At 41.4% G+C, this 15,862-nt stretch overlaps 1 protein-coding gene across 1 annotated transcript; it reads left to right on the top strand.

Annotated features, from left to right (window-relative positions):
• Positions 1 to 188: 188 nt before the first annotated feature.
• glt1d1 (glycosyltransferase 1 domain containing 1) lies at positions 189 to 15,291 on the top strand. Its single transcript, XM_079161451.1, has 11 exons — positions 189 to 591; positions 911 to 1,062; positions 1,191 to 1,296; positions 2,812 to 2,863; positions 3,758 to 3,794; positions 4,363 to 4,419; positions 9,672 to 9,721; positions 11,800 to 11,843; positions 12,313 to 12,433; positions 13,020 to 13,118; positions 14,802 to 15,291. Exons 1-11 carry the CDS (start codon positions 524 to 526, stop codon positions 14,952 to 14,954), a joined length of 939 nt encoding a protein of 312 aa, XP_079017577.1. The 5' UTR covers positions 189 to 523; the 3' UTR covers positions 14,955 to 15,291.
• Positions 15,292 to 15,862: the final 571 nt, after the last annotated feature.

Raw genomic sequence — 15,862 nt, forward strand, 5'->3', positions numbered from 1 at the left:
GAGCCTTGTAAAGCGAGGCAGCTGCAGCCCATCCATGTGATTTGTAAGTTTGTTCCGGTGACGCATGCGTACTACCGAGAGGAGGAAGCGGTGGAGCCTTTTTTTTTTATTATTGATTTTTCGCTGATTGTGGCATTGACACACATGACAGCGGACAGCAGTATGCTCTGTGTGGTTTTGGTCTTTTTCTTTCTTTTTTTTTATAAAACAAATTACGGAAATGGCTCAATGGTGTCTGTACAGTATGTGGCCCCGTCATGTGTTTCCAGGGGATCATATAGCAGACGGACTGGTAAACATTTCAAGCGTGGTGTGAGCTGCCAAGCGATGAGCGAACCCAGTGGCGCTCGCGTCTTGCTTTGCTCTACGTGTGACCTGCAGGCATGGGTTCAGGAAATGTAATAGGAGCTCAGTTTAGCGAGCCTACTGACACTCAGCTTGCTGCAGTTTGCCACCTGGTTTTCACGAATGTGTACACGCTAAATAGCCCTGTTATCTCGTCAGACCAGCCTGTAGTGACGATATGAAATTACTCCTCCTTGCTTGTCTCAGCCCCAAAACTGGGAACCACACTACAGCTGAGAGAATAAGGTAATTTGCATTGTTGCTAAAGTGCTAGCTCCAACAGCTGTTGCTTCTGAGTACTTACCTGGTGAGGCCTGTATGAGGCAATAGTTAGTCGACTGTTAGCCAGAGCTATCTCTTCTTTACTGTGCAATGGCCTAATGGCTGTAGTAAATAAGTTACAACATGATTCAGGAAGTTGAAGATGTAGGTAGAAAAACAGTGTAGACAGCAAGACACCAACAAAACTTTTGATGATGGTAAAACAAGGCTTCTGAGAAAAGTTAGTTTTAATGTTTGTAACGTAACCATGCTGCCATACATAGTCATGTTTCTTTTATTCTAGGTCCCACATTGAATCGGCAGGACACACTTGTGAGCTCAGAGATGCAGCAGCATTTAAGTCTCCTGCTGAGGTGGCAAATCTAATATCTCGACGTCCTCCCTTTGAGGGTGCACTGGCCATTCATCTGCTCAGAGCAGGCAGCCTTCTCTTAGGTAAACATCCCGGCTGTTGTATGATCTATTCACTTATCTTGTTTGTCAACGCACTTTTGGACCTACAAGTTGCTACCTGTCTCAAAAATGTCAGGACCTTTCTGTGTTGTGTCTAACCTTTACACCAGACGTCCAAGTACCCTTTGGCGTTATCTTTGGCGGGACGGATATAAATGAAGATGTGAAAGTTGAGCAGAAGCGTGTGGTTATGGAGCAGGTGCTACTGAAAGCCAGGTGACGTTGCTGCAAACCACTATTTTAACCTATTTAATTCCAAATAGCTCCAAATTAGGTACATATGTCTGTGGAGAACTGCAGTCACAATTTGCATAATAACTATACACAATATTATATTATATTATATATATATATATATATATATTTTGGATAAGTATTATAATGCTAATAACCACTATTTGAGACTGACCCTATGATTCTAAAATGTGTAAAAGTGTGTTTTTACGGCACTCTTTAACATCTCATAGCAGGAAAATCACGTGCAACTAACAACATGAGACCTGTTATCTTTTGAGTCTGTTTGAACAAGTTGTGTGTCGTGAGTGTGATAGAAATGTGGCTGCACAGTCGTCTTAATAAATCAATAAATAGACTTGATCGGCTATTAGTACCAAATATGCCAATAATGTGTCACAACGTGTTTTACTTACTTCCTTTTATAGAAGTTTGATGCAGACGTCACCATCCTGAAGTACGAGCAGGAAGTAAATGCGACCATTTACACCTTAACTTAACTTGTCCATATGAAATCAAGACAACCTCTAATTTCTTTAACCGTATGATTTTCAGTCTGAGACATAATAACAAATCTTTTATTGCTTTAGAAGCTTAAAACAAAGTTGTTGTCACATGTGTGACCAGTGGGAATTAATTTAATTTTGCCATAAATCACTGTTTATGTGGCCTAAAGCAACCATCCTTCTAGTAATGTAGATATTAACAATTGCATGATGATTAAAAAAAATATTAAAAAGAATTTTCACCATTAATTGAATTGTTGGAAATCATTTAAATCTTATTTTCTACAGGGTATCAATTATTTTTGGGGAGGAAAAAGACTGGATCCCTGTAAAATCCTCCAGTGCCTGGAGGACTGGCATGAAAGCATGAGGCTGAACACATGCAGGCCAACCCCGGCTGTGCAGGTTGCGCGTTCTCTTCTCCCCTAGTTTAACATTGAAAAGTGAACACAGGCTTATCAATATCCTGTCCTGTGCCCTAACACCAGACCCTGGTGTCTCTGTTATCATCATCATGATTAAAATGCAGTAGACAGTAGGGCATCCATCGAGTAAATCTAAGGGGATAATTGCCTTCTGGGAGAACGGGGGAGATTCAATTCTCGAAACAACTTCAAACATCTAAATCCGCGCACCTCCCGCTGCTAGTGCCTTCTCACACAAACCTTGATCATAAAATTCAGTCACCGCTCTGAGCCCGTTGGCCTATTTAATAATGCACGCAAATTAATATCTCCTCACTGTTCTTTGCTCTACATTTCCCTTTGTTTTCCTCTTTGTATTCTTGGTGTATTCATCCTTAAATCCTTTGCCTTCAAACCAAAAGCAGTTCCTCTCCTTCAGCTGTAGCCTGGAGACCTTTGTGTTTTACTTTTGTTACCAAATTGTCACTGCTTGTAAAATGCTAGAACAGCAGCAATGGAAGTTCTTGTTGAACAGAAATGGCTTTCAAAGGGGTGATAATGAAGTTTTTTCTCTTTTCTTTTATCAGGTTTGCGGTTGCATTTACGGACAAACTGAAAGAAGAGGCAGAGTTATTTTTGGTACGATTATACTCTTTTGTATTTAAATAGTCCAACTGCAGTAGTTTATATTGAATAAGCACTGATTCTTGCATCACATGTGCAAACCACTGTATCATGTGACATCTGGTCTTTACCAGTTGTGTCTGTGCCTAATTCAATATGCGTATGACTGCCTGCCTGCTATGCTGAAACCCACTCCCCACACAAATGTAGCAACTAACTGACTGTCATAAGTAATATTTCAACATAAACAAAACATTAACCCCTGTATTACAAAGCTACTATGAAAAATCAAGTAGTGAGGGCAAACGTTTTGCGGCCGATCCGCATACAGCAGAAGCCTGACGGCTTCAATAAATACAACAGAAGGGCTCTTACTATACAAACGCAATATCCTGCTCTGGCCTGTGATAGTTTGGCATTAAAAGAATATTATCGTGTTTTATCTTCAGATTAGATTCCAGCCGTAGGCCACAGATTGAGGCGAGGGGCATACTTTATCTCTGCCATTTAGTGCTGACAGCAGGCCGACAAGACAGGCACTGAGAGCCTTCGCCACACTTTTTATTGTGACAGAAAACACACATAGGGGATGAATCTAGTGTGATAGCATCCAGTCAATTTCCTTTCCATCCCCTCTGATGTATTTTGTAGCACCCCCATTATCTAAGCAACTGCTTTCCGGAGTCTCTTTTAAAGTTTGGATTTTTATTAAATACGTTTGGAGGACAAACAAGCTTTAATTGGCTGTTTCTATTGTCTGAGAAGAAGAGAGAAAGCACTGTTAGTGGTAATCAAGTGTAATTTGTATCAACAAACACTACCAATAACTACTGATTGATTTAAAACACTTATGTATCTATGTTTTTGTACATGTTTTAACCAGAAATTTCCCAATGTCTTTCTCTGAAGCTGTCCCAGAGCAGTAAAATCTATGTCCAGCCCCAAGGTAAGCTCTGCAGGAGGAATATCCTCGCTTGGACGCTGTTTGCCATTGAGTTGTTGCATTAAATCAGCTTTGACATTTTTGTTCCTTCATTGTCACGCTGTCTACAGTACAGAGTTGTATTTGCTCTTGCCATTGGCCACCGCGCCATGTAGGACAGCACAAATCACTCCTACATGTTGATTCCCACCAGTAGCCTTGTTTGGCAAATAGTGTCCCTCCACAGATTAGAGGAGAGCCGTGGGCCAGCTGCATGGCTGATCCCTGACCAGTGAAAGTTTAGCTCTCATGCTCATCACTAGATAGTGGTCACGCTGAAGTGCTTTTCACATCAACCACACACAATAATGTTTTTGAATACATCTGTTTTGTTTATTTTACGTACAGAGATTAGATCAATATGTTTCCACACAAACTATGCGTTTTATACGAATAACGGTTAAGAAGAATATGAGAAAATGTATTTAAATATGTAACTAAAAGACACACGCTGATACCCGTTTGCATAATGAATGCTGGCATTGATGTACAGTAAAAGCTTTTACATGAAGACTTGTACTTGTTTTTAAAGGCATCCAGACGGAAGTGAGTGAGAAATTCTGCTGGGCTGAATTCTTGAGGAGCTCAGGTACTATTACTGCTTCAATTGGTTGTCATTCCAGCTGTTGTCTAGTGGGAGACTTGATCATCCACAGGCCTCATTGTGGACAGTTTTTATTTTTTTAGTTCATTTGCCTTCAGTAGAAAATATTTGCCAATGAAAGCTATTCTGAGGGAAGTCTGCAGATCATATTTAGTGTTTTTTTGGTGTATTGAGCCTTTCATAGCAGGGCTGAAGCATACATTTTGAAATTACTGTGGTGGGTATTTGTCATACTTTGAATAAACAGTTTTTTTAGCTAAATATTTTATGCTCTTCAACAACTTATTGGCAATTCTCATTTTGGCCAGTCTGGTCGAAGCATTATTAACTCCACACTGAAATTCAAGCTTCCTGGAAAATAGATTTTATTGGCGTCGCTCTGACCTGCCATACACAGATGTGGCATATATTTGAAACAGTTTGCCGTATTCAACATGAATGCCCCCTGCCATATTCTTGACTGCACCCTCCTCTCATTTCCTCCACTATTAGTCACAGATTGTGCAGTGCAGTGGAGCCCCCGCTGGGAGCATGATGGGGAATGCATTGATACATCCCCTACCTGAAAAGTCCCAATCAGAGAGCATAAATGTACTCCGTGCTATGTTGAGTGCATCAATGCGGTGGTCATGGAGTCCAGAGTTTCTTTTTCCCCTTCTCTCCTCCAGCTCCCATTTGAATAGCTCAGTGAATATGCACCGTTACTCCAAGCATCCTCTCCACAAACGGCCCAGACTTTAACAATTGCAAGATGATGGCCATCCCAGGTACATTAGTGCTCATATAGAGCAACGTTGAATACAGAGAGCGCCAATTGACTAATGGCTCTCTGACCCGGGTCCATTTTTCCCCGCGCCTCACAACCAGTGTGAGTAATACTAATTGCTATACTAATCCATTTGTTGTACTGGAAGTAGGAGTCGCATCTATTGTGCTTTCCCTCAGTGATGTGATGAAAGCACTGTGATCTGACTCACGGTTGCTTTTAGTGCTTGTAACAGGACGGTACGGAGAACACAGAAATTCGTGGCAGCGCAGCAATCACAGGCAGAGTCAGTTCTGCAGGTTTTTAATGAAACAAACTTCAAGAAACAAAAAAACAACAGAAAACCTAGCTCCGTCCAGAGCGCTATCAATCCACTACACAAACTAAACTATATCAGCCGGGCCGCTAGCCGACTTACCGGGCTTAATGTTTCCCCCTCGTTCCGTTTCCCTCCCAGCCCTTTGTTCACCTCTCTGATAAGGAGATCAGGATCAGGTGTGTCTCTTCCCATACCTGATCTCAATGCTCTCCTGAAGGATTGGGTGGAGCCTTCTGGCTGGAATGTAGATTCCAGCAACTACCCTTCCCCTCAGGCCCATACATGCTGTAAACATTGTTCTAGTTTCTGCATTCTGTCTGATTGTGTTACTTTTTCGTGGGTGTGGGTCAGATGGGTTTAATATCAGCAGGAAAATAAATGTATCTTTCGTTGCCACAGTGTTATCACCACAGTGCTTTGACAAGGAAACGCATGCTCTGGATTTGTACTTGTTTATATGTAATAAGGACGACCCCAAGGCAGAGAGGAACATTCAAATAAAATGATAACCGATCCTCCTGTTGTAAATATTCTTTTGTTATTATTAAACTGAAAACGTTATGGATCATTGTTTAGTTGTCATTAGGTGGTCTTTCTATGTCCTCCTTTTGATTTGTAAAGACCTGCTTTGTCACCAATTTGTCTCTATTGCCACTCAAACAACAGCACAGTCTGACAGTAGAGACTCCTGCAGCAATCTGTGTTCTGTTGTGACATCAATTAATCATTACTAAAAGCAGTTCTATATAAAGGCTAGTTTAACGAAGGTGTGTCAAGGTTTGAGCGGTTGGATTAAATACATCCTGTGTTGCACACTGTAAAAAGACCTCCGTCAGTGAACATAGAAGCTGACTTAAGATGCGTGACGGTACTGTATGTGTGTGTCTGTGTTATCCTTTGGGTGTCATGTACCCCTCCACAGACTTTAGCACTGCGATCCGGAAGCTGTCAGTCCCATGAAAGCCACTCGGTGTATGTTTGTGGCCACTGCTGGATAGGAGCATACATGAAGAACAGCACTGTGACGCATTGAGTCACTGAGGGACGAGAGTGAACGAGCAGGGGGTCTGTTGTCACCTTGTCCAGCTGCTTGATCCTCAAGGGATGGTCTGATTATTGAATAAATGACACAGGGAGCCTTCAGTGAAGTCTGTGTGAATTCAATTTAATTAAAAATCAAAGGACGAGGTTAGGTGTCGAGTGTAATGCCTATTATCATCTTGCAGTGTCGCAACATGATGGCCAAAGTTCTTCTGACTTCAGAATTGGGACAAACGCGTGCAAACTGGGCACAAAGTATTTTCCCTTTGAAGCTTGTTCGCTGCTATAAAATTCTATAATATAAACATTCTCTGGATTTCAGTCGAAAGGTTGATCATCAAAACCTCTTTATTTTGTCCACTCGCTGCAGTATCTGTTCTCCGTATCACCCTGTGCCACACTACAGATTAATAGGAGCTCTTCAGATAGATATGTGCTGCCACATCCATGTGCACACACATACTGATTAAAGCATTCGGGGGTTGTTCAGAATACCGTTCTGAAATCAAAAGCAAACGAACAAAAATGTGTTTTGCATAGAACTCACAGAACTGCAAAGAAAGAGAGAGAAAAGAGTGCTGCTGGCACAGCTGATGATTTGTACAAATTTGTCTTTCTCCCCCGAGGAAAGATGAATTGCGTCGTTGGATCCAAAAGGATATTTTCTTTATCAATATTTCTTTCTCATTTTGACATATTGTGCTCTTGTATGATTCCAGCTATCCTCCTCCTGCATCTCTTTCCGAGGTAGTGACATGTTTGTTTCCCTCAGCTGACGCGCTCTCTCATCCTGTGAATCAATGCGGGGATGTTCGATACTTCTTGCAGATGAAGAGCTTTTTTGACAATCGGCGGTTCCTAAGATCAGGGTCATTGCCCAGACTCCACACTGTCATTTTAGGATGCTTTAATAGCATTAAAAGAGCTGCCTCAGCCTCCTGATCTGGGCTTATCTGGCAGCAGGGGATTTCACTCAACTGTCACTGTGCTCTAAGCATGTGAACGTGTCTGGCTGGTATTATTTTCGAAATGGTTTGTTTCTCGGTTTGTCACAGACACTTTCAAAATACATTTGTATTGTTGGCTTATTTTGTACTTCCCTTACATTTATCAGTACTATCTCACCATTTAGGATTTATCCGTTTGGATCATTGTCGAGCATAAAAGGTTAGGGATTAAAAATGTATTTTCTGACACTTGGGTAACCCTCTAATGTTAAAATATCTCTCTACATCTGCTTGTTTTAATATGATACGTTCTTATATTTAGCCAGCAGACCGCGACCTTTAAATGTTGCCCTTACACCAACCTCAATTTAAGCCTATACATAAAACCTTGACTGCCTTCTCTGGCGTTGTAAAGAACAGGGCATTAACGCCTTTAAAACTGATGGAACATCCTGTCACATCAACTACAGATGTTCATGCTCCCCAGAGGATCAAACCTCCTGACATTGGTCATCTCCAACTCCTCCTCTAATGCACAAGCAGGTCAAAATGTTCACTCATGCAGTGAAATATCTTCACATCTACTGGATGGATTGCCACAAAACATTAATGGTCGCCAGATGATGTATCCCATTGATGTATGATCCCTTAATGTTTCCTCGAGCACACCCATGAGGTGGACATCTGTGGTTTTAAATTAAATACCATTGGATGGAATGTCATGAGATTTGGTACAGACATTAGTGTCCCCCTTAGGATAAATATAATAATGCTTTCCATCTCGCACCATCATCGGGTCAACATTTCATTTCACTTTGGTTAATGACTCTGCTAGTGACCTTCTTATCAGCTGTAGCTTATGTGCTGTAGCCTGCTGATACACACAATCAGATGGTGAACATGGTAAACATTATGCCCACGAAACATCAGCATGTTAGTGAAAACAAACCAGATAAAAAGCACAGCATGTTCTTCAGGATTGGAGGTTCGGGTTACTGCTAGATTGCTTTTGCGCGGCTTGAACACGAGCCTGATGAAGCGCTGCGCGAAACACGCTGCTCTCATCAGTGGTAATAAAAGATCCTCGATGTTTCTGTGTGTGGTGCGATTGTGCAGTCTCCATGCCACAAACTCTTGTTGTTTTGATGATCAACATGTTAGCGTTTTCATTGTCGGGATGCTACTCTCTGTCCACTAGGCGGTTGTGAAGGTGATCTCATTCAACCTCCACTATCGATACTTTATAGTAGTAATAGATGCATGTTGTTCTCTTTTTAAGTCAGAGACTTACACTCCAGTGTGTGTGTGTTGCCATCATCAAAGTGCAGGGCTGCGTCGTCGGGGTCAGGACTTGCATCTGTTACTTTTGGGAGGTCAGGTGAGGAACAGTAGTTGTTGGCAGTGAGCGCTGTTGTTTGCCTGCCAGTTTCTGACTAATCTCTGGATTTAAGGTTGGATGATCCGGGGAAAAAGAGACGGTTTTCAAAAACATTCTAAGGCTGTTCAGTGAGCAAATTGTCACCCAAACGCTGATCTATTGCTGTCATGTTTTCAGCAAGTTCAGATGTCAGGTAAACTCCCAAATTGCAAAGCCTTTCTGACTGCTTTTCTGTACTAGCCTGTGGTAGAGGCAATGGCAGTGTCCTCATCAATTAGGAATGGAGTAAGATCTCTGCGGTTGAGTTTCAGATGATTAAAACATTTATGTGAAAGTGCAATGAGATTCTCCTGACAGCTCATGTAGGCTCGACAAAGACATTATGCCGTGTGTTATTTTGTTGAGCCTTACTGTTATGCTGTTTCGTTTTATGAGAACTGTTATATATCTTATGTGTCTAATATATTCAACTTTGAGATTGCCTTTGATTTTCAGCATCAGTGGGTTCCGTTTTTTTTTTTTAAATCCTTTTTTATTGTATGTATCTTCCTGAGCACAAAGTGATTAGAGGGTCTTCAAATTGTGTATTGGTGTTTCAGACAGATCGGAGAACTAGTTGTTTTCACACGTATACATTTGTAAAAATACAAACATATGGTGCACTTAAGCACGTATGGATGTAAGAATGTCATGCAAACACAGCTTTGATGCTGCTGCTGCTGTTCATTTCTTCCTCGAACGGCTGTGTTTTTCTTTACATGACCACTTTAATTTTGCGTCTTTCAGAGTGGCATCGTGAGAACCCGCTGAATGTGTTGGTCGTGATTGGGCCACGGGTAAGTACACATTATACCTGCCATGTGTCTCCCTCTGTACTGTGCTGTCGAAATAGAAACCTTCCCTGGAATTTCAAGCAGCCGGTAATTGGATGTAGCAGAGATACTGGCTTTAGCTGTTTAGCTGGAATTAACAGGCCTAACCCTAACAATGTGAGGAAAAGGCAATCTTCTGCAAACAGGGCGAGGGACAGCAGCAGTGGTCACTGCTTCTTTTTGTCTAACTGGCTGACTGCTTGATACATTATTTCTCCAGTTTAGCACTTGCCTTTGACCTGTAAAGAGCTCTCTCAGTTTAATACTAAAGGATGGGCATATATCTGGACATGCGCTGGTTTGAATTGCAGCCAAAGCAGTTTGTCCCCCTGTCCCACACCATCATGCTTTTGTCCCGTGTGTCATACCTGAAGACAACTGCACATATACAGGCACCACGGCTTCATGTCAAGCTCGTCAAATAGTTGAGAGGAAAAAAAAGCATTTGAACTCTTCCAGTCGGCTATAATTGATCAGTCAGTCAACCAGTCAGCCAGGCAGTCAAATCAGAGGACAGAGTTTTGTACATTTACTGTAAAAGCTTTGACTGATTGCACCTTGTTAGAGTAAAGTTATATCCCAGTAAACACAATCAGCCTCACTGCTCTTACAACTGTTCTCCCCCCCCCCCCGTTTCATTTCCAGGCTCTCACTTGTTGTTTTCTCTGTGTGTTTGTCTTCGTCTTTTCTCCCTCTGACTTGCTTTGATATGACACCAATATACAGTATTTTAGTATCTGTTCTTTCTTTCAAACAGTGGTGTCAGGCAAAAGGTATGTTCTGCTTTCGAGTTGCTCAAAAACAACTCAATTAGACATGGCCAGGGGCTTATACACTGTCTGACTGCCGCTTCTTGTCCGCTATGCTTTATTGTTTGATGAAATGGTTCAGTGGAAGCGCAGCCGTGTGATTCATCTCGACACCCCTGAATCACAGGGAAAGCGTGTTTGTTTGTTTGTTTGTTTGTTTGAGAAATGAAAAGCCACATATTATCATTATAACAAACACGCATTTGTATGACCGCCAGATTTTCCCTCGATAATTTTAGATTTAATGAAGGAACCTTAATTCCTAAAAATACAAACGGAGAATGAGACATGCTTTGCTTAGGCTGTCATGACGTGCTATAAATCCACTGCTACTACATTCTAATAATAAGCACTCTGGCTGCACGGCATCTGTCATTAAGAGGAAATTTCAGGTCAGTTTGTCAGCGATGACACATCTCACTGCTCTCTGTAACTGGGCTCTATCAAGCACCACGTGCAGCACATTCGGTAGTATTGAATAACACAAATCTAAAGAATACTCTTAAAATGTAATGTTAGATCTTGGGATATTTGCATTAAATATTAGTTGCTTAATAACAAGAAAATAATGTGGCAAAAAAATACCAAAAAAAAGGAATAACAGCTTCACCGGAAGAATTTAAATATATACATATACATATATATACATATATATATATATATATATATGTATATATATAGTGTCTGCCTTCCTCTTCTGACTGGCCACGTCCTTTCCCTCAGTGTCACCAAGAAATGATATACAGCATCAGTACAGTGCTTAAACCATTTGTGTTTGTTAATACAGCCTTTATCTTGATCTATCCCCTGCTGGTTGTTCAATGGCTGCTAAATCCCAGATTACACCAGGATACACATTTTTTTCTCAGTTTAGATACTTTGATTTTAATGCAGACATGATTTAAAGCAGATTCCATTTAGAATTTCCATGAGCTATAAAATGCAAGAGAAACAAGTAGGAGCTTGCTTGGCAGCATCTTTGACCTAAATTGCTATGCTTTGAATTTTCTGTGGGCATGCTAATGCACGCAAATCCCACATTGCAATTAATCAGATTGGCCACCCACCCCACCCTGACCCCAATCTCTGAAAATACAGGATTTCACAGAGAATGATTTGCTCTTGATATAAATGATTAATTGTGTCATTGTTTGTATTCCATCCTTCAGATTAAGTCATGGCTGGCAGGTTTCACTTGTCTTTGTAATGTCTCTCTCTCTCTCTCTCTCTTAGATCGACCCTGTGTTTACTGTTGAAGTGGAAGCTGTTGTTCAAAAGTAAGCTTTCTTTTTTGGGTTTTCCTTACCAGTTGTAAATCCTATTAAAGGAGACTTGAGATCTGACAATCACGACTTTCCTCCTGCAAGAAATGTGAAGACTGCTTATCTCACTATTTATCCCATGTGGCACAAGAAAATATCTAAGCAAATGTAGCTCACATTTATCGTCACATAATGTGAACAGAATGAAAATCTGAGAGTAGCGCCAAGATCCTCTTTTTATTTTTTATCTGTCCTCCCACTCTTAAGTCTTAGCTAATCTTTTAGCTTTTTGCCAAGGGCCACAACACCACTACAATACTCTGCGGCAGGAAGCTGCCCTCTCTGGTTTACCTGGACTCTGTGTGCATGTCCCACATAGTGCATTTGTGTTTCCTTCGCTGAGCCTGTCACTGCCCTTTAGCATCATTCACGCCTCTGTTAGCCCTGAGTCACGCAGAACTGAGTTTTGCCGCTGCTTCTGCAGAACAGCAGGGGTCTTCTTGGCCCAGGAGAGGAGCCAACGGGAGCTTCATGCTGCCATGAAAAGGTGCTTCACCGTGGTTAACAGCTCCGTCTCAGAGGGCATGTCGGCGGCCATTTTGGAGGTAAACATATTGCTGGCCCATGGGTAACTGGACAATAGCACGTCCTTCCTGACTTCAGTAATTCAGCTGCTAAACACAACTGTATCTCTTTTATGGCTCACGCAGTGTTGTGCAGAATACTTTGGTAATTTATCAAAATGTAAAATGAGAATTTGCCATCCAAAGCCCATAAAAATAATGTGAAACTGAGTGAATATTTACAGGAGTCGTTATCTCGCTGTTTCTTGCTCTGCTACAATGTTATCTGACCACTTCAGGGACAATTACCCAAATTAATTGCTTGTCTCCCATTCCTGAGTGAGCAAAACCTGCAAATCCACTTAATCTCTTTTTAAACACAGTCGATTAAGGCAACCCACAGTGGGCTTAAAGTCTGATTAGTACGTTAGCATGTTCTCACTCAACAACCTGCTGAATGTATTAGCAGATACAGATTAATTATTCTGTAAGTAAACCAAGGCACTGAAGAGCAGAAGGGCTGAGCTGTACAACTTTCAAGGTGCTTAGTTGTTGGTTTTTTTTATGATAATGACAGAGTGAATGAGTCGCAGCGACTTTTAAGCATTTAATGTCTCTGCACCAACAGGCAATGGATCTCGGGGTACCTGTGTGTGCCAGGGACATCCCAGGAAATGCAGCCGTAGTGCACCATGAGTTCACTGGCCTGCTGTACTCGTCTCCTCAGGTATGGTGACCGCATGCGTTAAGCCCTATTAAGCTGTCACATTGACTGTATTGATGGACTACAGAAGGGATTTACTGCATATGTACCTCAGCCAACAGCTACTCCCGTCACCTCAACCAGCCCGAAAAGTGCTTACTGCTAATACTGTAGGTAGAATTAAAGCACTGTGTCCGGATGACTGAAGGTTAGGTATGTCCCCTTCCTGGCATAGATTTATCTTAAAGAAAACTCTCACAACTTGGAAGTTGGAAAACTTTACATCATTTTGTAAAACTTTGCACTTTGAAATTCTTATCATTAGTCCAATCCAAGCAGATCAAATATAACAAAAGGAGCAGATGTTTCCCCAGGTGCTTAGATTAGGATCAAAAAGGGCAGCCTTCAGGGACGGAGCGAAGATACCATGTGGTGATGCAACACACGGCAGCATGCAGGAAAGTGCAACGTGAGGAGCTCCCATGGGAGCTTTTCAGTCTGATCTATAATGAGGTTTGATGCAAAAGAAAATATGGGTTAGGGGCTCGTTGATAGAGGGCTTGAGCGTGGTGCTGTCAAGACACCATGCTCTTGCGTGATGTTGTTGTTGTAAGGATGGAGATAAGTCCTCTCCGGGGGGGGTCACGTGTGTTCAGCTCAGCTGCCAGGACGAAGCTCTCACAGATGGTTGTAGCAACTCGGGCTGGATAAACCACGACCTCAGCCAGGACCGATAGGCAGTCAGTGCTAGTCTTTCATTCAAAAAACTGTTCCTGCAGTGGATCACACTCAAAGACTTTGTCTGCGTGCTTTAAAACCCCCTTCTTATGTTTGGTTGACAGTGTTTCTGGTTCTTTAAGCCTTCAAAGTAATTACAACGAGGAGTGTAGGTATCAAGAAATGTGTCAAAAGAAAGAAACACACCAGCACTTGAAAGCTTTAAAGAGAAAAATGACACTTCCTGCCTGGCTCAATAATTTGCAATAGGAGTGAACTGATTGTAAGCGTGCTGTTTATAAGTTGAGCTTTAATCTAGTTGCAGAGGATTTATAGCTCTCATATGGCCATACAGAGGAGCCGTTTCCTATCAATAGCCGCTCCAGACATAATCACATCACTTGAATGAAGTAAAGTGAATTGGCCTGCTGACTGGCAGTGGCTGAAACTTTGTGTGCCCATTGGCTCTCGTCTTCAGCAAGTGTTGGCTGCCATGTTGCAGGAACACTTCAAAGCACTTTCACTTCATTTTGTTGGAGGATTCTTTCAGTCTGCTGGGCCAACAGATGAGCAACTAGGATTCAGGAAGCCACGTGGATACATCATATCTCAGTCAATGCTCAGCGATGACACCATTACTCATTTCTTAATTATCTCATTTTAATTCCCATCTTCCCCTCCCGTGTCCCTGTGACAGCTGGTGTGATAGTATTGTTAAACTGTGGTGGCAGCTATTAGGATAGACTGAAAAGGTATATTGGACAGCCGTATGTGAATCTGGAGCCACAAATATCTCCATCCTTTGGCAACATACAGACATTTTTGAAGTATTCACTAATCAGCGCACAGGCTCCTATCTGAGTTTTGTTCTCGTGCCTTGGATGATCTCTTATGCTTTTAAAAAAAAACATATCTTCAGGCAGCTTCAATGGCAAGCTTTAAGTGGCATTTGGCAGTAAATGAGACTTGTTTTGCTTCTATCCCTGCCAGGAATTTGTGCATCAATCTCAGAGACTGTTGTCAGATCATGAGCTGAGAGAGAGAGTGGTGAGGAATGGAAAACTCTACGTGGAAGAGCATCACGGCCTGAAACGGGAGAGAGAAACCTACCAGCGGCTGGTGGACACTCTGCTCTTAGTGTAAGGTGACAGCGATCAACCCCACTCTGTGTACTTTCTCAGGAACTGCAGCGACAGAGAGCGGGCCATAACACCGGTTTATTTATAGGTTAAGTTATCACAAATGTCTTTTAAGAAATCAGGCTACAAAGATGCTGTACAAAATAATCCTATTTTATCTGCTCTGCCAGATTGAAATTATGCCGCAGAACACTTTGAACCAAAGACCCAGAGTAGATATGGTTGTCTTGTTAATATATTTTATGCATTTCAAAGTGTTGAAGTAATGTTATTTATGGTTTGGTATGAATATAAAAAGGCATGTGTTCTCTGTTTGTTCATTCTACTTAATAAAAGAGGCAAACAGCTCCACTGGTTGTTTTTGCGTCGTGAAAATGTATTTTCATTCCCTCTATTGAGACAAAAGTATCTGATTACTTACTTAACATTCTGAAAGTGCCATTAAATCTCGATCTTTCCTCAAATGCAGTGGATAAGCTGATCTACTCTTGCTAAAACTGTTCCAGTCTGAATGCTACCAAATCTTTTATTTATTTTTTGCACACATTCAAGGTCCGTGCAAAAACTCAATTGGCTTAAAGGGCAGCAAAGGGTTCTTGTAATTTGCTGTTCCAAAGGTTGTTTTGCGGCATGGGCTGGTTGGGAAAACGGGAACGTTCTCTCAAAAGCTTTGACGTATGCAATGTTTTTGTTGCAACTGTAAAATTAAGCATTACACAAAATATTGATGAACATCAATAACTTACATGCATACTGTTATCAGAGATCATATCCCTCTTTTTTTTTTAAAGTAGGTACTTAGCAGAAAAAAAGTAAAAGAAAATATTCAAGACCATAGTGTTTTAATGAAAAATAAAATGAAAATTAGACTTAAATATACAAAGAAATGGGTCTTGGATATTGCGTAATAGC

This window comes from Pholis gunnellus (genome assembly GCF_910591455.1).
Source record: "Pholis gunnellus genome assembly, chromosome: 6".
NCBI classification, from domain to species: domain Eukaryota; kingdom Metazoa; phylum Chordata; class Actinopteri; order Perciformes; family Pholidae; genus Pholis; species Pholis gunnellus.

What these genes read in the sequence shown, in the direction of transcription:
- glt1d1 (XM_079161451.1), top strand. Translation starts at nt 524, where the DNA reads ATGAAATTACTCCTCCTTGCTTGTCTCAGCCCCAAAACTGGGAACCAC. An exon ending in AAGAGGCAGAGTTATTTTTG is followed by an intron (nt 2,864 to 3,757) that starts GTACGATTATAC and finishes CTTTCTCTGAAG; the next exon opens with CTGTCCCAGAGCAGTAAAAT. An exon ending in GTGGAAGCTGTTGTTCAAAA is followed by an intron (nt 11,844 to 12,312) that starts GTAAGCTTTCTT and finishes CTGCTTCTGCAG; the next exon opens with AACAGCAGGGGTCTTCTTGG.